This window comes from Wasmannia auropunctata, unplaced genomic scaffold (genome assembly GCF_000956235.1).
Source record: "Wasmannia auropunctata unplaced genomic scaffold, wasmannia.A_1.0 LD336097.1, whole genome shotgun sequence".
In the NCBI taxonomy this organism is placed as follows: Eukaryota; Metazoa; Arthropoda; class Insecta; order Hymenoptera; family Formicidae; genus Wasmannia; species Wasmannia auropunctata.
The window spans coordinates 1,481,032-1,503,756 of NW_012026793.1; the positions used below are offsets into that span (position 1 = coordinate 1,481,032).

A 22,725-nucleotide genomic window follows, 5' to 3' on the forward strand; every position below is an offset into this window, starting at 1 on the left:
TCTTCATTACCGCTGCACGCCGTGGTCGCGTCGCGTGTCACGCCGCGCCGCCGCGGGATGGCGCGGCGCGCGCGAGCCGCATTTCGCCCGCGGAGCGGTTCGATAAAAATCAGTCGTCGCTCGGGACGCTCGGTGGCTGGTCGGCCAAGTTGGCGTCGTTCGAGATTCGGGAGGCCCGTCTCGCGCGGCCGTGCGTCTCCTTTTTATTTTCTTCTCCATCACGATACGGCAAGCGGCATCCCTTGCGTCGTCGTCACGAGTCACCCGCCTGCGAGTCCGCGATTCCCCGAGCGCGGCGCGTCGCGGCACCCCGCGCGGAGTCCGGAGTGTGACGGTGAGTAGCGGCCCGAAAGTGTAGTAGTAACTCGGCGGCGTTCTCCCCGAGGCGGCTTCCCGGCGGAGTCTCACCCTCCCCGCGCGCGGGGAGAGGCGCCCGCGGAATCAGCTGGTCCCGTCGTCGCCGCCCGCGCCGGAGCGGCATATAGCGATTCGGCGCGCGATTCCTCGCACCTCGCGCGCGCGAGGCGGTCCCACCAGGTCCCACCTGCCGCGGGATCCGGAGGAGTCAGCCGAGCCGAGAGACCGGTCGAGCCAAGGTTAGACCGCGGATTCGACGCTTATTCGCGTCGCATCGAGTCGCGTCGCGTCGTTCCCCTCTTCCCCTCTCCTTCGCGGTGAATCGAGCCCCCTCGATCTGGGGTGGCCGCGGTTGCAACAAATCGCGGCCCGAGAAGCGAAACGCTACTCGCGGGAGTTTCGTACGAGGGTTAAATACAACAAGTATACATTACGTATGTATTATGGATTTTCATATACGCGATATAGATTCAAGAATACACCCCCCTCCCCCTTTCCCCAGCGTCTGTCCGCGTGTTTTGTCCCTTCTCGTGGCGGCGAACGGGAGCGGAACATTAGGGCGGAAGGACCCTGGATTTTATCGCACGCGACGTCACGTACAATCGGTGACTGCTCTTCCGCCCGGTGCTTCGGTTTTTTCGTCTTTTTTTTTTTTTTTACCACGGCGCAATTATTGTTTCCCTTTAACACGTCCCGTCCTTGTTCAAGGGCGGACGATAAAAAGCGACGAGAGAGTGGAGGAGGAGAGGGCTGCCCTCCCTTTAAAAACTGTAAACGCAACGAAGTGACCTCGAGTGGATGATTCGCGCGCGCGGGCCACAAGTCGGAGCAGCGTCGTCGGGCAGGAGGTTCCAGGATGCGCCTATTCCGCGTTTCTCCCTCCCTCCCCCCGGGAACGCGGTCTCTTAATTGACACGAATTCGCGGCGGGGCGCGCGTAATCTCGCGATGCCCTTTCGAGGACCGAGCGAAACTCTCTCCCTTCCCCTGCACCGCGAATAAGAATTTATTTTACTCCTTTTCGCCTGGGTTCGGTTCGGCACCGCTAAGGGCCGAATCACCAACGTGAAAAAAAATTTCAATCATCAACCACAAGGCGGTAAACATATCGCTCAATCACGGTCGAATCACGTTAAATGCGAGGTCGCAATTTTGATTGCGACTGATCGATCTGCTCGCGCGGCCAAACGATTACGGCCTTTTTCTGTATTGCGTACTGTGCGACGACTAAATTACAAGATTGTCGCGCGTAAATTGCATTTTCCATTCAACTCCCGTTGGAAAAGCAAGTCCGAGGGGCGGGAGGTGGTTTTTTTTTCCGTCCGGAGAACGTAATGTATTTAATTTGAGCGCGTACATGTGCGCTGAATCACATTTTCACGCGTTTTCCCTTCTCTCTCTCTTTCTCTCCCCCTCTCTCTCTCTCCACCTCGTGTTGGACAAGCCCGAGTCGAGAGGTGTTTTCCCTCCGTCTCCAGCGACGTCGGTCGGGAGAGCCTATTCCACTTGGTAAAATATGTAATTTATTTAAGCGTGGTATATATGCGCGTGTGTGCGCGTGACTCGCCTGGGGTCCCAGGGAGCCCTCCGCGCGCCTCTTCCTTCCCCCTCCCCCTGTTCCCGTGCGCCGCGGGGGGGAGGGGGTGCTCCGGAATTGATTTCCGCCTGGCGGAACGATCGCAGAACTTATTCTCGATTATCTCATTTACAGCGCGATCCCCGGCGAGCGACGAGAGACGGGGAGCGAGAATGTCAGCGCGCGCGAATCGTCATCAGCCTCCCCAGTCCTTCGCCCCGAGTTGATCGTCGATAGAGAGAAGTCCAGTCCGCGGTGTGCATGCTAGGGCGTTGTCCTTCTCTCTTTCTCTCTCCCTCGTCGTTGCATCCCAGTTGCGCGGTCGTCCTTCACCTCGTCCGTCCTCGGAAAGGGGGGGGACGAGGAACGAGAACGGGAAAGGAAAGAGGAGGAACGGAAAAATATCGGACTCGGGGATGCGAACGCGTGCGTTTGCGGTCATCGACGGCTAGAGGCTGATCGATCTTTCTCTTCTCTCTCTCTCTCTCATTCACCCACGCATGAAAACAACGGCGGTGCGTGCTGCGGAAAGAACGGTTTTGCCTGAAGTGTTGAAAAAAATTTAGCGAGGTCCGAAATAATTTTGTCGGGCCGCATCAAAATAATTGTGTGCAGATCAAGCTGGCTGTTGGAATGTCAAAATTTTCATTAATAATTCATTAAGATTAAACAAATTTCGAGTAATGCAAAAGCAGCAGGAATGCCAAAATTTTCATTAATTATACTCATTAATAATTATTAATATTTTGATAATTTATTAAAAATTATTTTCAAATCTGTAGCTTGCGCTAAATACTTCTAGACACTTCAGTAAAATCATAATTTCCGCGTACAGAAGATCCCCCTTCGCGCGTGAGAAGAAAAACGGACGGATCCGCGCGCCTCTCGGCCGGGGTTTCGAGAGTCGCCGTTACATCTCGGGAAATTATCGTATAGCCAGAAGTAGTTCATCGTAGCGGTGCGGAGTTGTGGGAGGCTATTAAGAGACGCTAGACGCCGCGCGCGGCGTCTAACGTTAAAATCTCAGGCGATCTTCGTCCGCGATCGTTCTGGCAGCGAGCTCGCGGACGAACGAGTGAACGTGCAGCATTCGGCAGTTTTTATTATTATTAGACGCGCGCGCTCACGATTTGCCACAAGTTTCTATAACTGTGTACCGAAAATTAATTTCAGATAATTAATAATCAACGGCCGTCACGCACACGTGATATCGGTCTGTCTGTCACACGGGAATCGGAGCGTCGCACACGACGCATATGCATGCCGCCGCGTGGTAACGAACGCGCGCGCGTAGCGGAGAGAAACCGATGGGAATCCGTCGCTGGAGGAAACCCGACGCCGCCGTCGTCACTGCCGCACACGTGAGAGAGCATCCGAATAATACATATACCTGTACATATATTCTCTTCTTATTTATCGCCGTTCGTGCCTGCGACGAAGCGGCGCGGTAAAGCTTCGCCCGTCCTCGACTCCGTTCTCCAGTTGTGTGTACGATGACGCGACGGAATTCGCGACGGTATATGTATATATGTAACAATATACTCGCATTCGCGGGATGTTTGGCAAGCAGTCACGGCGACGCCCGGAGCCGGCCTCAAATCGAAGAGCTTATTCCCAAACCGCCCGGCCCGGCGCTTTTAATATCCATTTCCATTTTCCGCCAATGTGGATTAACTTCAATCTCGGTTCAGCTTACTTTTCATCATTCGCCAGCGTTCTAAGGATTATTAAAGAAAAAAATAAAGAGTAAACTAAACCGAGATTTAAGTTAATCTGTATTGGTAGAGATAGATGTAATACTCGTTTCCATCAATGTGGATTAACTTTAATCTCGGTTCACAACTTACATTTTATCTTTTTCTAGTTATAGGATCAACAAAAAATAAAGTGTAAGTTAAATCAAGATTAAAGTTGATCTATATTGATAGAAATATAATGCTCGTTTCCACCGTACACATTGCAGATTAACTTTAATCTCGGTTTAACTTATCTCTCTTTATCCCTTTCTAATTCTCAGAACTATGTCCATTTCTACCAATGTCGATTAACTTTAATCATGGTTTTATTTACTTTTTATCTTTTTCAAATTCTTAAAACTAGAAAAGGATACAAAGTAAGTTAAACCTGGATTAAAGTTAATCTACGTTGGTAGAAATAGACACTAGAAAAAGTAAGTTAAACCGAGATTAAATTGATCTGTATCGATAGAAATAGACGTAAGAGGCGCAAATTGTATAGGCCTCCTTCATGACACGCTATACAAGTAACAAACTCCATGCGTCACAGAGTTCAGCACGAAACCTTCTGTAGTTGCGTATTAAATTTCCATTTATAAGGAAAGAAATACAAACTCGCGAGAGTGTTTGGTTTGGAAATAAAGTCTCTCCCCGCGACCGGGCGCCAGCGAGGAAGGCCAAGCGTCTGACATGGCCAAGTATAATATGTATCTCGTTTCGCATCCTTCTCCCGCGTTGCTGCACTTTTCCCCGTGCCATTCTATATTCTTTTCTTTTTTTTTTCGTCCGCCTCTCGCGTTCTCCGCGGCGAGGCGATGCACGCCACGTGTGCTCCGATAGGAGCGCGACACGTGTACGTACGTCATTTCGTCGGATCTCTCTCTCTCTCCCGGAGAGAGAGAAAGATCCGACGTGCGTACGTTAGATCTTTTTCCGCGTTAATAACTCGGGATCATGCTCGCGCGGATTAACGACCGTTCTCCTAGATCTTTTGCTGAAAGATCTAAAATTTTTAATAAATATATAAATAAATTTTAATACCGGATACATATATCTGAAAATAAATTTTGTTGGATCGTCGAAAAAATTATGTCGGAAACGCAAAATGGTATTGCTAGAGTATCAAAATTTTTTGATATTGTAACATATTTCTTTTTTATGGTCCAACAATATTTATTTTCAGATCTGCATTCAGCAAAATTTTAAGACCTTTCAACAAAATCGTTCTTTCCGTGTAGGCAGGGGCTCGTAAGATTTTCGAATCGAGACGAGACAGCGACTTCGAGTCGCTTCGCGGCCTCGTGACACGTGAAACGCTTTCTACGACGTGTGCGATAGGTGTATCGAGACGCTCACCGGACGCGATCGCACTGCAGCGGGCCGCCTGGCTTTCGACGATTAAAAGAAGATCGAGGTTCGACGTTCCCCGGGGAGTCGTTGCACGCGGACTCGCGCTTGACGAAGCGAAAGGATCATTTGCCTGGGCGTACTCGAAACTGTTTTATTGCGAACGGGCGTATCCCAGCACTTCGAACGGTAACGCAGGCTGCGAGGAATAGCTTTACGAACGGATTATTTCGAGCGTCGGAGAGCCGCTGAGCTTATCTCCTCTCTCCTTCCGTGTAATTTCGCTGAAATAACACGATGATTAAAAGATAATGAAAATTAAAATATATCATCAACATTAATTGGGATTAAAAGTGTCGATAAAGGCTATACGTCCATTTATCCATTTTTTTATTTCAATATTCTGAAACGTTCTTTGTACAATTAGTACAAATTTTGTTTTCTGATTGATCAATCAAATGCTTTGAACATGGAAAGAACGATTTTGCTGGATACAGATTTGAAAATAATTTTGTCGGACTGTATCGAAATAATTATGTTGGAAATTCAATATTGATGAGTAATGCAGTAAAAAATTTTGATATTCTAGCAGCCAATTTGAATTTTCAACATAATTATTTTAATGCTTCAACAAAATTATTTTCAGATTTATACGATTTTGTTGAAAGGTCTAAAAATTTTGAATTTAGATCTGTAAATAATTTTTTGTTGAATCATCAAAATAATTTGTTGGAATGTTAAAACTGATAAGAGCATTGCTATGAAATGTTTTGATATTCTATCAATTATTTTGACTTTCGCACAAAATTATTTTGAACAAAAATTATATTTTCAGATCTGGATTTAGTAAAATTGTTCTTTCCGTGTAGCTAAATTTCAGGATCTTTCAGCAAAATCGTTCTTTTCATGAGAGCATTAAGTGAGAGCATTAAGTATAGATCGCGTTCAAAGTTGCAGTTTCTAAAAGATATAAAAGTAGCCAATTGAGCGGCGATTAAAAGCGTTTAGAGCAAAGTTGCCGACTGATATGGTGGCACATTATAACTGCGGTTAATTGGCGACCTCTGATTGCTCCATTGTTACTTCACGCGGCGAAATTACGTTCTGAAAATTGTAGTACCACACTAGGAGATGCGAGAGGGAGATAGATAGGGTGCTACTGCAGGTGCATGTATGTACGTATACATATATATATATGTATATCGCGTTGCGGACGGCACCACGAAGGGCGCGAACGCGAAGGCGGTGGGGAGGACGATGCGGCCGTGTGTGATGCACATTGAAAGGGCAGACTGGCTCTGGATTCGAGTGTCGCTATCTCTCTAGCGTTGCCGGATCTCATTCGTTAGACCGTGGACCGGAGCATAAGCGCCGAGCTCCCGGACTTTCTTTCGTGGAGAGAAAGAGAGAAAAAAACAAGAAGTACACACATGAAAGATACGATCGCGTGAAGCTCTACTTCTTCCTTTATCTCTCGGATTGCGTTTCTCTGTTTATTCTTTAAATTCCGCATTATCGATCGCGTCTCACTCTTATCGTCTGCGACTGTATTTATTTCTTTTTCTTCCCCCCCTTCCCCCCCCCCGTTTAAGAGCGCGTGATAATCGTAATGTGTATTGTGCAATACGTATTGCACTTTGTAGCGCGCGATCGCGAACGATAATCGGATCAGTAAATCAGGCGAACACAGGCTGATACATCGATTCGAGATTCCACAGCCCTATGTTTCTGAGAATCCGTACATTATGCAACCCCGACGACTCTCCGGTCGCTCCAGTCGGACGCAATCTCGCTCGCGAACCTATTTATTCGCAGCTCGACCTGAGGGATCGAGAACTTCGTGAATCACCCCAATCAGCCGTGCGATGAATCACATTGTATATCGCATTTATCTCACGCTATTCATTCGTTCGCGCGAGGTGCGAGGCAATGTAATTGTATATAAGTACATTCTAAAAATATAGAATTTTTGAACACCACCAATGGTATGAATTTAACAGCATTAATATTTTTACAATTCTCTGCACCAACGTGTGAGAATCACATTACGTGTGCAATGCAATTACTTCTTCTTCTTTCTGATTTTACGTGTTCATGTAAACTATCCGGTGGCATACAATTAACAGCTGTATATAATCATGTTGACGCCTCATTATATTTGCCTATTTTCATTTCCATTTTTTTACCTCCATTCTCGTGTGTGTAACCGTCACATAACCGTCCTGTCGCAATAAAATATAATAAAATTAAATTAAATTAGGTAAATTCGCACCCATGTTTTTGAGAGTGTGCATATATTTTCCGGTATATAAAGATCTTTCGCGTGTCGGCGCCTCTGTGGCGGGACGATGAGGCTTTGGATTTCTATGCTATACGGATAAGATTCTCGGACTTCGTCCTCTTTGTTCCTCCGCATCCTGCCTCCTCGCGGAGAACCTGATTATTCCGGCCAGCGATTCGCTCCGAAGCGCATAGAAACGCTGCGCTTCTTCTCCTTTTGCGATTCACCGCAACCGGAGTTTTGATTTACCGTGGACTTTTATACACGCGGACACAAGCTGAATGGTGGTTGTCACGCGGGCTCACTGAGGAGAGCCCGTTGGCACGATATCGTCTGCCCGTCGCGAGCCAACAACTGTAAGCTCTGTTTCAATGGCTACTTCATGTTAGACGCCCACGCTCGAACACGTTCTTCTACTCGAGAGAGACGGGAAGGGGAGGAGACGGGGAGGAAGATACAGCACGCGGCGGTCTTCTCAGTGAAAATGAAGAGGAAAAAGAAAAGACTAATCGGATATAGACTATAGGATGACGTAGGCGAATAGCGTGTAAAATAGCTTATTCGTTACAGCGTCATTAAGACGGCAATTGTCTCGGGTGGCGAATAAATACAGCTCTGTGTGTGTGTGTACGAATCGGAATCGTCGCGCGGCAATCACGCGCGACATTTCTCCGGGTGACATATAATATCCACGCCGCTATTCGTCTCTCGATCTATGAATGGAAGCCATTCATTCCTATTTACGTTCTTATCATTCGATAACAGGCGATTGCAATAGCAGGCGTGCTTCCAGGTTCGCCGCTACCGCGGCTTCCGAAAATTTGTCCTCTCTCCCGTCTCTCTCCCATCAGGAAATCCTTTTACGTGTCTCTCTCGAACGACTATACTGTATTGTATTACTCGGGTGTTTGGATAGAAATAGGATAGAATTAATCGCTTTACCGCATCAGTGTCGTTAAAACGTTAAAAAAAAATTAAAAAATGATTAATAAAGCGCCTAATACTTTTGGCCAACTTTCATATAACGAACTTTTTGCATAGAAAATAATTAGGTTCAACGAGGGGCGCGTGTGCTTGGCGCGGTTTTTTTATATTTTTTTCGGGTCATTTCGTGCGGATATCGTTACTACGCAGTACACGGTTGACCGCTTTTAGCGTGAAAAGAACGCGAATGGGACCGGAAATCGTGCGTGCGACATCGAAATTGCACGCAATCACGCGTGACGCGCGCGCGCTGCATCAGGACGATCGCGGACCGACTCTGGCGATCTCATGGCAGTTTCGTTTTAAGGTTGCGAGAGCTGCCTGCGAACTGGGTCAAAATGCAGAGCTTGCGAGTGTGCCCGTGCCAACCTACTTGGAACACACCCGAACGGAATCGCGAATATTCTTTCGCGCGTCGCGCTGCTCTTCGAGACCAAGGGGCAAGGGGAGGGGGGTTAAACATCGATCTGCGTTCGGCGGGGCTGTTTTTATTCTTGCGTGAAACATTATATTTTATATTGTTGCACGCGCTCCAATATAGCGCATTTGTAAGAATGTCAGAACGTTATCTGCCTACGAAATCTGCTGAACTGTAAATCTAGATATTTTCGTTACGTATATAATAAGTGCGGTATAAAGAGTTTTTTCACAACCTGATGATTGTTTGAAGTTATAGCGAAATTACTGTTCTATTTGCCGACGACTAGTCTTATCCATCGCGATCGTTCACCAACGTTCTCCGATCCGTTCTCCGTTCTGTAGAAAAGTAACACGTTTGAATGAGTGGAATTATGTGCATTATGAAATTATTCCAATTATACACTGCTGAATGTGAAAGCAAATTTTATTCATTTAAAAAAATATTTTAAATTAAATTAATGGAGGTAACATTTAAATTATATTAATTCTAAAATGACGCATGAATCGACCCAATTTTATAATCCGCTTTAACAAAGCATTAAATTAAGATAATTAAATTCTTAAATTAATTAATTTTCTAGATGGAAATATTAATTTGCATCAAATCTACGAATTAATGTTAACGTTTTTAAATAGGATCATATACTTGATGGCTGTATTTACATACTGCCTGATCGATGATTTTGCAAGATTTAAATTTATTTACGACTGAAGAATCAGCAAATGCAGAGCTTATCTTTTCACTTATTCGCGACGAAATAACTAATATAATAAACGATGGTTTTTAATTTATATTGCGCACAGAATTCCACACGTCCTGACTCTCATCTGTATTTACATACAGCCTGATCGAAGATTTTACAAGATTTACATTTATTTAAGGTTGGAAAATTAGCAAATACAAGGTTTATCTTTTCACTTATTCGCGACGAAATAACTAATTATATAATAATAACGATGGTTTTTAATTTATATTGCGCACAGAATTTCGCACGTCTTGACTCTCATTAATGTAATCTTTTCTTTCTATTCGTTGTTTCAATTTCGAGATAATGTTATCCCATTAAGTGATACTCCCTTGAGTTTGACATAAGTAATTGTTATCGTCGGAGGTAAAAAGAAACGAAATCGGGGTTCGCCCCGGTTGTCGAGGGGAAAGGAAAGGAGAACGGTCGCGAAACGCGAAAGTGCGTGATTATTCTCCGCGAAGTCCCGGGCTGGTATAAGCTGGTATACCCATCGCGACGTAATTTCCTTCGAACCGGAACGAGGCGAACCGATAGTTCTACCTATGCGTCTATCAGAGTTTTCACTTTTGTCACGCGAGCCGCGCGGCGCGGCGCGGCGCGGCCTGTTTTTATCTTTCCTTACAAAAACGTTCGTTTTGTGTGATCTGTGTGACGGCCGTGGCTGAAAAAGCGTGTGCCGGGTCAAACGCGGTTGAAAATAATTTCGATCGAAGTGCCCTCCCCGTAAGTGTATCGCACAAAAATAAATTGTGCTCGTGACATTTCGGCGGATCGTTCGTCAGTTCGGGACAGCCGCGAAATTTTTCATTCGTTTGCTCGTATTTTTGCCGGTACATCTCTATATCGCGCCTCGGGAAATGTTTCTGCGAAAGAATTTTCGCAAACTTTATCCTATTTTTACTTTTTGTTCTACCACTGTAGATTAACTTTAATCTCGGTTTAACTTACTCTTGATCTATTTTTTTTTTATTTGAAAAAGATAAAGAGCAAGCTAAACCGAGATTAAAGTTAATCTCTGCAGTGATAGAAATGGACATTAATAGCTCTCAATCCTCAATGCGGATTCGATTTAGCCAGTAATAATCCAATTAATAGTCGAATTAAGGAAGTGAAAAATATGCATTCGTGAATGTACGTATATAAGTAAAAAAAATATTTGCTATAAATGTGAACACAAAAAAAGGTCAGTTTCATGTGAAAACTTTGCAAAATTTTAGATCCGCCCTCGGCCGAGATACTCGGCTCGATGCAGCTTTCGTCCCGCGAACGATTCACACGCGGGAGTTGCAATATCGTGGTCCACATAAAAGACGGGGAGGGAGGAAAAACATGACGCGGCGACGTAAACCGGCGGCGTGAGGGAGAGAGAGAGAGAGAGAAAGAGAAAAAAGGAGAGCGGAGGCGTAATTCGAAGCATATGCGGTGGCGCGGCGGTACAAGAAGAGCTGGAATGTTCAGAATCTTAAACGTTTAATGGGACATAATCGGTTAATAGGTCTCGCGCATTCAGCCAAAGCCGGGTCACCACCGTCTCGCGCGACGAATGACAACGCGCGTCGCGTCTCTCTCCGGGTTTTATCGTCCCTATAAAATTCTATTTTTCTTTCGAACACCTTCCGTCTCTCTCTTTCTCTGTTCCTTTCTCATTGCAGCATGTTGCATGGAGAGAATCACGCGGGTATTCCGTACACTTGTACTTATGCGAACGTGTATATTATACTCTCTAATTTTTCACATCGTTCTCGTACTTTCAACTCGGTAGGAAGAAAAAGAAAACATTTGTGTAAAATTACAGTCTTGGCTATATAAGTACAAAGCACCCTCAATTTTTTGTTTATTATATTTTTTTCTTTGAAAAAACGGTAATACTATATATTATGAAAGCCAAAGGAAAATTAGTAAAATATTAAAATTGTTATAAAAGTAAATATTATTTTTTAATAAAACTGGTTTTTTTTCTTTGTTAGATATAAAACGTTTTACGTCAATTTGTGGAGGCGCTTTATGGCCAAAGCTGTATTTTTCTCGTTTAAAAAGCGAGCTCACTGGAAAAAAATCTATATGAAATCTAGCAGATTTAACCAATATGTCAGTTAGAAAATAAATGAATCAAAGTTTTTTTTAGAAACTACCAGATGAGCGTAATTAATTTCTTATTTCTGTTAAATGTACCAGAAAATTTCTTGATAACGATACTAAATTTAAGACAACATAACTTTTTTAATGTAAAATATGTTTAATGAATATAATTAAAAGTTTTATATAGATCCAACATGAAATACTAACCAAATCCTTATAATTAAATCTAGCAAACGTTCTAACTATAAAATAATATCGAATCGAATCATGATATAATAAGTATAGATCTGTTTGATCTCACCAATTAAAATGCATACTACCATATACGTCTCTCGCTGATGTAATCAAAACGTTTTCCTCCGCGCGGCCGCTGAAATATCGACGCGTAATCATTCCGCGTATACTTAAGAGGAATGATCTATACTCGAGCGATCTCTCGTGTTTGATTTGCAGCGTGGGATGATAAATGGTGGCCACCAGCAGTATGGTGTATGAGGAGATAGTCGGTGTACGGGGCAGCTGACCCCAGCCACCGCGCACGCTTTTCACGCGCGAGATGCCCCACAATCTAAACTCAGCTTCCGCCAACTCCGCCAACACGGGACCGAATCATCAAGCCTATCCCCAGCAGACGTATAACCAGAATGCAGATGGACTCCAGCCTGAGGTACACGCAAAATCGATCGATCGTACCCTATATGTTTGCCCTACGTCAATAAACATCTTGGATATATTGAACTTGTAATGGATATAGCATAACGGAGCTTCCGAAGCGTTTTATGAGTCTGTTTTATCGAATTGTAGCTCTTTTATCGTTTACTTTGGAGAAATATTTTATACGTTGATCGTTGATCGCCTTGGAGAGCGATTTAGGCCAATAAAAAAAAGAGTATCCTTAATTTTATCCCCTGGTAAAAATTCTCGTAATGTTTTATGTTTTCAAGAATTTGACATTTTAAATTTTTAAAAAATGTTTTAAAAATATTTCAAACCTTTCAAATTTTGTAAATTTTCTTTAGAAAATTATAGAATAAAATATAATTTTATTAGAAATCTTAGAATTTATATATACAAGGAATTCTAGAAAAGATATAAACTTCCTAAAAGAACTTTCTCTTTCTACTTGTAAAAATTTAAAACAGAAAGTTTGAAAAATTTTGAAACTTAAATAAAAGTTCGGGAAAATCATGTAAAAAAAATTGTCATCGTTTATAAAATTGAAATATGACTAAGATTCGAATAAAAAGTGGAAGTTAAAATATGAGATAAAATCTAAAATGAAAATTCTGAACTTATGAAAATCGTTCTTCAGAAAGAGCCGGTGGAATTCGACACGTCGCATCTGCGAGGTGCTCCAGCGGAGGTCGAGGCGTTGGTACACAATATCAAGGAGGTCGCCCAGCAGTTCCTCTACCACTGGTGTACGTTCCCCATCGTCCTGCCCCCGTCGTTGTCCTCGTGCACGGAGGGCGAGGACACGTTGGCGCGAAAGAAGTACCACCTGAGGGATCTCTTCGTGGCGCCCAGCTTCGACGAGCTGGACGCCGTCGCCGTGGACAGTAAGGGCGAGCCGAGAAGACTGACCAACAAACAACTGGAGAGCATCAGGGAGCGGGGGTAGGTGTCCCTTACGCGGACGCAGTACAATGTAGTGGTATATCAACGGTTTTCTCTTTACTCGTTTGACGATCGTGATATAGCTAGTCATTTTATTAATTATACGTAGCGACAGTAGTTAGGCAGTAGAAAGAAAGAAAGAGAAAAAAAAGGATAGAGAGGAAGAGAGTAATGCAACGTAGCCGTAATGGATGAGTATTTATATATCCGCGTCGGGTCTGTCAAAATCCGGAAATGGTCCGCGACGATGCCGCGCGACGAGGAGACGCGAGTCTTGAAGCGGGACGTATCGATGTCTATGTAGCTCACGTTTTTTCGAGACGCATTAGAGCCGCGTGCGCGGGGTCCTCTCTCTACGCAGAATAAATAAAGCGATCCCCACGCTTCACGTGATGCGTGTGTCTGTATGCCTGTCTGATATGCTCTAACGATTTCTGTAAAGCTTACACAAGGATAAATATGGAAAGCCGAAGAAGCTGAATGCCACTCAGTTGGAGAGCATTCGAAGATGCGGGTACGTGTGACACACTTAAGCGACAAGCGCTTAAAAAAAAAAAAAAAAATGTGTAAAGACAATGTGTTAAACGTTTGTGCAAATAGGCCGATAGGTAAACTTGTACAAAGCGACCTCGGAGGGGACTTGACTAACTCTCTCTCTCGCAGGGGCTTAACTTCCCCTCTCGCGCGAGAACGGTGTCGCGTTTACCAAGCATGATCTTTTCCATTCGCACCGCCATTAGCTTATCTTAAACGCCCGATGAATCATTTGCGGAGCGTTGATGAGATAAACGCATATTATACCCCGTGTAACTCTTTTGCGCCACTGGAATTGGAGATTGGTGTAACATCCTTTTGTATAACGTGTGTGTATTCGTTGTCGCATGGCACTCGATTTTTGTACAAACCGCAGCTGCTGTTTATCTTTAGTTTTTTTATTTTTTATTTTTTTTAAGTTTGGCTTGTACATAAAATGCTGTAATGTAAAGGAAAAATCCACGGGTGTTAGCGAGTCACTATACATATAGGACTGTGGTTGGGCGAGCGTAATTCAGCACGGATTAGCAACGCTATCTCGAAATAAGTATATATTCCTGGTGAAATTAGAATAAAAGTAGACGTTTTACGTTGTAAATTGTTTTACACCGGAGAGGGAAATCCTTATTATTTCTTACCATCCCGAACTGTGTTTCTTTTTTTCTGTAGGACACACACGGCGCTTTGTATAATTTTGGCCGTCGCAAAATCGCACGCGCGCGCGAGAGAGAATTCTACCGCGCGACTGATATCGACCGATTTCCTTCTTGCAGAGAGTTCGAAGTGGACTCGATCAACTTCGCCGGGCAGACGCACCGATGGCGACTGAGCGGCCTCCTGCAGCGCGGCCGGGACAGACGGCGGGACGCGTTGCTCACAGACCTCGCCCTGGCGACTAGGTTTCTCGTTGTAACGGCAAAGGCTAGATTAGTTTCCCATTGCTTCAGTGTCTCGCAATCCCTTAAAGCCTTGTTAACGGGGCTGCTGCGACTTCTCGGTGAGCAGTTTGCGCCCTCCGCGCGCGCGCTTGTATGTGACGTCTTAAGCCGCACATCCGCACATTATACGACACCGCAATTATATCTATATATAACGCCGTTAATACACGCACGCGTTGCGTATTACATTTACATGTATGCGTCATTGCAGACATTATAATCGGCGTACCGTCGCTCCAGGCACACAATCTAGATGCTAAAATTAGGGAGGAGCGCTGCCGATATCTGGTGGCCGAATTGGTCTGCAGGGTAAGACCGTTACTTTCGCTAATAATTCCGCGAGATACGATTCCCGATTGCGTAAACCTTAAGCGATCGTTTTCGCTCCCACGACGCCGTGTAGCCGGAATACGAGGATTCCCTGGAGCTCCTCTGCGGATTCATACGGAAGCAACTGCGTCGAGCGACCACGGAGAAGTTCGAGGTCGAGCGAGAATCGTCCCAGCTGTTGCCCGTGTCAGTTCCCTTCGTATTTGGGACGCCTGGCGGGGCCGCGGTTGATCTCAGGCTGTTCAGCAGGGACATAATCAGGAAGGCTCTACCGACGCTCGTCGCGATTCTGGAGAGAGAGACAAGAGGCTGGTTCCTTCACTTTAGAGAAAGACTGATATCCGAATTGAGAGCACAAAAGAAGCCGGACGACGAGATAGAACGAGTAAGGAAACACATTTTTAATTTAAAAACTGACAGCTACACTCTTGAAGTTGTATTTAATATACTTTCATAAAAGAGATAAATTAATAAATGTAGAATAAATTAAGAGAGATGTTCGTATTTACTTAAATAAATCAAATATTTAAAAATCAATTAATAACTGTAGAATAAATTAAGAGACGTTTACTTAAATAAATAAATTAAATATTGTTAATCGACATTTTTAGGAAGTTAACGAAGCGGTGATGCGCGAGTACTTGCAGAGAGTGTACTCGAATATCCTGTCGCATCCCGACATACTCGCGCTAGGCGAGGGCATCGCTCAGCTGCTGGTTCAACAGGCGCAATCGGTTGTGCTGATGCACCGAGCGGTGGAGAACGTGCAGCGGAAGCTATCGCAAACCAAAGAATCTCTGCGACAGCGTATCGAGAGCGAGCATCCGATCCTGTCGCGGATACAGCCGTGGATGCGCGATCGCATGCGCGAGGCCGAGGAGAATTTTATCGAGGAGTGCGAATGGAGCGCGCACGAGGAGTCTCTCGCGCTCTGCAGCCATCAGAATCTCACCCAGACCGTGTACTTCCTCAATCGCGACTTAACCTTCATGAAAGAGGTATCTAATATAAGCCCTTGATCTTGAAATTCTGTCGGTCTTGGAGCTTGTTGGAAACCGCTGATTTGTCTGCTTCAGAGAGAGCCAGTTCTCCTGAAAGAGCTGCGGAAGGTGAAAACCCCGACGAGGACTTTCCAATGGCCGACGCAAATCTGGCTGCCGAAGAACTGGATAATAAGACGCAATTTTCAGGGCCAGTCCGAAATCATTCCGACCGTGCTTAGCAACACCCCGACTTCCATCACGACGCCCCGCGCCGATCCCAGTCAGCCCGTCTTTCTGGTCGAAAGAGAGATCGTACACACGACTACGACAAGGTACATACTTCTCAATCGAGCTAACTTATTATTATTATTATTGAGGTTATCGTGTGTTTAATTCTATTTCTATCTAAATTCTAACGATTTCGCGATCTACAATAGATGGCCGATGTGGCGCTGGATAAATTATATCGCCAGGACGTGGTGTTGGACTTGGAATGCGATGTTCCTGCTGGGCGTAGCCGTACCGTGGTGCAGCCCGGTGTCTTTCCGCGCTTTACTGCTGGTGCAACCGTTCACCCCCGACCTGGAACTGAGTCAACTGAATGGAACGTTGTTCCCGAGAAAGTCATCGCAAATGCCTACTCTCTGTTCCCGATTGATAGCACTCTGGAGGCACATCAGTAAAAGTCGGACACACTTCGAAACTGAACCAGACACAGGTAAAAAATCTCTCTTTATCATACTCGTGCTTTAATAATAATAATAATAAAAATATAGTATTAGATTCTCTAATTAATATACATATTAGAATAAAATATTAACACGCTAACAATTCTCTTTAGGATTCATCGGCAAAGGTATGACGAGGCATCTAAATAGGCTATGGAACTACGGTGCGAAGGGTCTACTAGGCACGCTCATCATTCTGTTCGTGTTTCCCGTGGTGTGCGTTCTGGCGAGCGTCAGCTCGCTGATTATCGCTCTCACTGCGATCTTGTGGTTAGTTTCTCGTGCGACGGATTCCTCATTTGTTTGTCCTTAAGTAGAGTGTGAATTGAACTCTTTTAACTCATCGGCCGTTTCAGGATGCCTCTGGTCACGATGACGCTGCACGCGTTCATGGCGCTCGTGATGGATCTGGACAGTCCCGAGCCGAGCCGCAATCGATACTTCGTGGTGATGGAAGCGCTGGCCTGGAACATCGGTATTCAAGGCTGCCTGCAACCGATAGCGGCGATATTCGTAGCCTTTGTCATATGCCCGATCATCTCATTCGTGATACTTACAAGTAAATAAAATGTTGAGTTTTATCGACAGACGAATGGCGCTCACGAGAAAGTACATTTGAAATAATTATATATTTCTTTCGCAGTTGCTGTGATACGTTACTGGGTCAGAGTGTTCTGGGATACGGTTATGTTCCACCTAGTGATCAAAAATAGAGGTCGGATACCAGCGAGCGACAGCTTCGTCGTGAAAAGAATAGCTGGGCCGGGATTAGCTTCGGATTATTATTATCAAGTGAGAAGTTAGATTTTTATCGCGGATGAACATCATAATAGATTGAAGGAATAAAATCTAAGAAACTGGTTATATCTTTGTCAGATACGAGCGGAGCAAGCATTGGCCGCGTTCGAAGCGAAATTGGAGCTGGACGAGCTGCTGGCTTTCCAGCAAGAGATCGAGAGATTAATCACTCAGCCGCAGAGAGATTTTACACAGTTTGTCGAAGCCTGTTTCGGCCCGTTCGCCGCTAGCCTCGCCAAGACGAAGGACCCGTACAAATCGCTCGAGAAAGAAGCCAAAGATCTAATCGCCGTGCTGCACGAGAAGCTGGATCGACGAAGAAAGAATTTGCAGACGGGTCTCGGCGTCGCGGTGAGGAGTAAGATAAAATTAACCACTTTCGACTTAAAGGTAATTATTTTCCATAAAATTCCACGTGCATTAATATTAACTCTTACTACACACGATTGAATCGGCATTTATCGTCGGCTGTAATTAATTATAACATTTACATACAATTTTTTTTTAAACATAAATACACGACTTTACAAATATTGTCTAAAGATGTTAAAGTATATATAAGAATGACTTAATAATTTTTGTATGCTTTACACAAATGATTTTTTTAAACATAAATACACAACTTTACAAATACTTTCTAAAGATGTTAAAATATATGTAAGAATCATTTAATAATTTTTGCATGCTTTACACAAATAACTTTTGTAAACATAAATACACAACTTTACAAATACTTTCTAAAGATGTTAAAATATAAGTAAGAATCACTTAATAATTTTTGCATGCTTTACACAAATGACTTTTTTAAACATAAATACACAACTTTACAAGTACTTTCTAAAAATATTAAAATATATGTAAGAATCACTTAATAATTTTTGCATACTTTATACAAATGATGAAAATTAATCCAGACACGAATTCATTCTAGTTTAGTCTAAAAGATTTAAAAAATTGTCATGTATAAGGATTAATACTCGATAAATTCGCACGCAGTCCGGTTACGATAGAATTAAAATGGCATTGCAGGTAGTCATACAGCAAGGCGCGCTGATGCTGGAACGTCTCTATCCCACTCACGTTTTCGCGAGATTGCCCGGAAACGAGGAGGACTTCTGGGAGAACAAGGGTTTAGGGGTGTGCGACTGGGCGGGCCTGGCGGGTCTCATGTACGCCGACATCTTCAGCCTGGATTTCCTACAACCGCTCGACGACTCCGATACGAAATTCCGATTGGAGCCGCATCCCGGTGTCGATCTGTCACGGTACACGGACATGGTGCACAGTACCGAGCTCGGTGGCATTAACGGGCCCGATTTACTCGGCGCCGTTTACGCACCGCGCGGGAACATCCAAGTGCACAGTCCGTATCTCGAGGTGTCCGCCTTTAATCCGAAGGCTAAGCAAGCCAGCAACAGCAGGAAGTCCGACAAGCGATGGTAATTAATTGCGTCATATTTTTATCAACAATTTTCCGGGGGGGTGGGGGGGGGGGGAGGAGGAAAGAAAATACGTAAAACGTGTGGCTCTCTCCACAGCGACACCAGCGGCCTGTTGACGTCGACGAAAATCCGGCGGCGCGCGACGACGAGCGATAGCAACTCGGAGGGACGGTGGCAGCCGTGGAAACGGCAGATTCATCCGTACAGCGCGGAGAAACTGGTGATCCCTCTGCCGATTCCGCATCCGGCTCACATAGCGGTGACCATACACAATCGCGACTCGGAGGACCCGATACCGCTCGACTCGGAGCTGTGCCAGAACATCCTGCGCGCCATCGAGGAGTCGCCGGGCGAGATGGCGATCGAGTACGTGAGCCGGTACAGAGGCGGCGGCGGCGACTCGAGCTTCGACTCGGTCGCGTCGCAGTCGTCGGTCTCGATCGACACCGGCCTGGATAAGGAGAACGAGACGACGCAGGAGACCGCCGCGGCGGCGAACACCGAGAGGGAGGGCGAGACCTACCACTGGACCCTGTCGAATTGGGGCGGTGGCATGACGCGTAGGCGGAACAATTCCGGATCCATTAAGGTCGACCTAGCGTCCCCGGAGGACGTCACCCTCGACACAGATACTACCAGAGTGATGTTCAGCACGTACGGAACAACCGTTTAAAAAAAATTAAATCCGCCGTTAAAACCGGATGGCGCCGAAAATAAAATGGCCGTCTTTCGTTTACAGATGACGTTAAAAGAAAAAAAAGAAAATGGGGGGGGGGAGAAAAAAAGCTCCGCGACCTTTTAACGAACCGGATCTTAGAGAACAGCCTCTGCCATCTCCGAGATCACGCGATGCAATATTAAATATTCGCATTATCCGCTCTCAGCTAGAAGTAACGCGGATCGAGATCGAGTATGCAGATTAAACGCGTTCGCCGATACTGTATACTCACGATCCTAATCAAAAGTATAAATTTGAAGGACTTCGTAGACACCTTCGAGAGAGGAGGAGCAGTATTTACGGATTCAGTTGCCGTATAAAAATACGTGTAATCGAATAGAGTTCCCAATGAATTACAATTACATTTATATTGAAATTTAGTCGCGCAAATCTATTGTATTCAAATTTTATCTGAAGATCCATTAGGACAGAGATATCACTCGCCGAAGTTATCCCTTCGATACCGAAGCTCGTGCATGAAGCTTCGATTATCGAACGCGAATACCGGTTTAACGAGAAATATTGCGCAATCAATGCAAGCTTCTCGAGATTTCGTTATTACGAGGTCGCGATTTTTAAAAGTATTATAAGAAAGAATTATATATATATACATATATATAGAAAGAGAGAAAAAACAGGATATTCCAGATTTTAGCGCAGCAGGCAAGATTAGACGAGGTTTCTCTCTTTAATATTACGTTAAAGAAAAATGCGACATTCATATTGATATACTGTATATAGATAGCTAATTGTATAAAAATAAACTTGTTAATGTAATACTCCGGATAACACGCTCTCCGTTATTCACGACGAAGCGGCGACAGGCCGTGACAAAGAGGATATATGCTTACGATTGTTCAATCGTTTAACATTTAACATAACGTATACACAGCTGTTATAAGCGTGCGCTTGCCGGCAATGTCATCCCCGAGTCGATCGTGGAAAATCGTAAAATTACCGTCGCCGAGCGTTATCGGTTACGTTAACACTTTGCCGACCGTTTGAATGGATCTACTAGTTTCACGATCACTAAACGACGAAATGAGTAGATCTGTCCTTTTTCTTCTTATCTTGGATTTCTTATCTTGGATTTCGATGTTGTATATTTAGAGTCGTAGTACGCTTTGTTGAATCCATCTGTTTTACACCACGCCATTCTATGATTTTTAACACTAAAAGTACCAAGCAATCATTGCTCGTTTTAAAAATTAATGTTATGTTTTTAATAAGAAATATAATATAATATATAACGTTAAAATTTAATATAGTCTACATGAACTCGAAGAGCTGAAAAATTAATATATTTTCACGCAAAAATATTATTAGGCATCCGCCTTGAATAGGTCTTATTGTCATATTTCTGGCGTAAATGATAGGATAGTCTGGAATTTTTTGATCATGTAACAATTATATTTTGATGAAATATTTAATTTTTCATCACTCTCTTTATTTTCGTAGTAATTTATTCGCTTGATCCTTCTAGTTAGAAACGTTGATACTTCTAGTGTTAATTAGTTTGAAGAAGAAATGATAAGAGAAAGAAAATTTTCAAGGGCGATACGGGTTGCAAAAAAAAAATTGTAACCCGGTGCTCAGCGTATAGTCAAGGCGTAACGCGCGCGGTTGGCGAAGTGTTAAGTTCGACGATGTAGCGTAACGCAGCGTAAATCGAACACGTAACGCCCCGTGTAATCTATTTGACGAACGCGCCCCCGAACATCCGGGCAGATACTTCGACGTCCTTCCAGCGTTCCTCTGTCTCAGTGTCACGCATTTTATTTTACTAAAATGAGATCGCGACAGATGTTTTAGCGCGGAATCGGAGATCGGCTCCGCGACGGCGCGTGCCGCGCGGTGACGGGACGGGGGAGAAAAATAACAATCGCAATCGAATGTATTATTCCGAGACACTGTGTAGATGCCAAGGTGCGAGATAGCGGGGACACGGCGACGCGACGCAACTAACACCAACGCTATTCAGACTCAATAAAATTTACTGTAATACGAAGTGCGTTTCCCCGGCCCTCGATTTCGCCCCTCCGCCCTCGTCCTCCTCCCCGTCGTCAGAAAGTTAGCTGCGAAATTGTAATACCGACTCGAATCGCGCGGATCGAATTGTTTGAGCCTTCGAATGATTCGTATTACAGGTCTTTTTTTTTTAGCTATACTAGGCTGCGGAAAGCGCGCCATCGGCACGCTTTTTTATCCTTATCGTTAATTGGAGAAAAAATGATGCGATAGCGCTGATAGCGCGCTTCTCGAACGCAGCCCCAGTATACTTTTTTTTGTATTTAAATTTAAGTAGAATAAATATGTTTGAAAAATTGAAAATTTTGCGAGAGCGAGGATGAAATTTCTAATGCGCAGTAATGACTGGAAAATCAATCTTTCGTTCGAAACCAACATTCGATCGATTCGCGCGAGGCTCAAATATTTCAAATAATATTCCAATTTTCTTTCGTTTCTTGTCGCGACGTATCGTCGCCTGAAGTCAGGCGAAAATGAAAAAAAAAAAGAGATCATTAAGCCTATTGCCAGATATTCCTTTTTTCAAAACCGGAGCAAACTCCAGCTGATTGCCATTCTCTCGTGTCATTTCATTGTATGTGCCGGCCAAAAGATTCTTACCGTCAGCTCTACGCTATTATTTCCTTATAAGAAAAAATTCATCAAAATTCAGATTAATCGGTCGGTGATGTGCTAAAAAAAAACAAAAACTTAAATCTCCAGCCGAAAATCGAAGAGGTGGCGATCACGATCAGAATTTGATCAGATTGTGCATTGGAGATTGACGATTGCGAATTGAAGATTGGAAATCGACCGAGTCAAATAATTCGGTCTTAATCTGTTTCGTTCCGATCGATTGAATTCTAATCTCCAATTCTCGATCTCCGCAATTCGTAATTTATAAATAAATAGAACTTCGCAGGATTCCTAGTTCCGGTGTGCGAGGAACGCGGCGCCGTTCGTGCTCGAAATTCGGACGAGGCTAACGAGATCGAAAGTTACTCGACGAGGATAAGAGGCAGGGAGCGAGAGGAGGAAGAGGACCAAGATCGCGGAATGGAGCATCGCGCAACTATCGCGGGGTATACGCGTAAATTCCTAC

The 22,725-nt window shown here is 44.2% G+C and overlaps 1 protein-coding gene across 3 annotated transcripts; it reads left to right on the forward strand.

Moving 5' to 3' along the window:
• The first annotated feature begins 158 nt into the window (after positions 1 to 158).
• Positions 159 to 21,624, forward strand: LOC105462534. 3 transcript variants are annotated; one of them, XM_011709188.1, is made up of 17 exons: positions 159 to 334; positions 3,106 to 3,293; positions 11,982 to 12,195; positions 12,841 to 13,145; positions 13,588 to 13,659; positions 14,453 to 14,676; positions 14,829 to 14,926; positions 15,021 to 15,332; positions 15,559 to 15,945; positions 16,024 to 16,262; positions 16,368 to 16,648; positions 16,772 to 16,928; positions 17,015 to 17,217; positions 17,302 to 17,450; positions 17,535 to 17,846; positions 18,486 to 18,895; positions 18,995 to 21,624. In XM_011709188.1, the coding sequence occupies exons 3-17, from the start codon at positions 12,085 to 12,087 to the stop codon at positions 19,569 to 19,571; spliced, it is 3,837 nt and encodes a 1,278-aa protein (XP_011707490.1). In that variant the 5' UTR covers positions 159 to 334; positions 3,106 to 3,293; positions 11,982 to 12,084; the 3' UTR covers positions 19,572 to 21,624. The 3 variants fall into 3 exon arrangements, with proteins under 3 accessions (XP_011707490.1, XP_011707492.1, XP_011707491.1); XM_011709190.1 differs by lacking the exon at positions 13,588 to 13,659; XM_011709189.1 differs by lacking the exon at positions 3,106 to 3,293.
• The last annotated feature ends 1,101 nt before the right edge of the window (positions 21,625 to 22,725 follow it).

Excerpts from the sequence above, each read along its gene's own strand:
- LOC105462534 (XM_011709188.1), top strand. The coding sequence starts at position 12,085 with ATGCCCCACAATCTAAACTCAGCTTCCGCCAACTCCGCCAACACGGGA. Across the intron at positions 14,927-15,020 it reads TGGCCGAATTGGTCTGCAGG|CCGGAATACGAGGATTCCCT; the intron begins GTAAGACCGTTA and ends GACGCCGTGTAG. Across the intron at positions 15,333-15,558 it reads CGGACGACGAGATAGAACGA|GAAGTTAACGAAGCGGTGAT; the intron begins GTAAGGAAACAC and ends CGACATTTTTAG.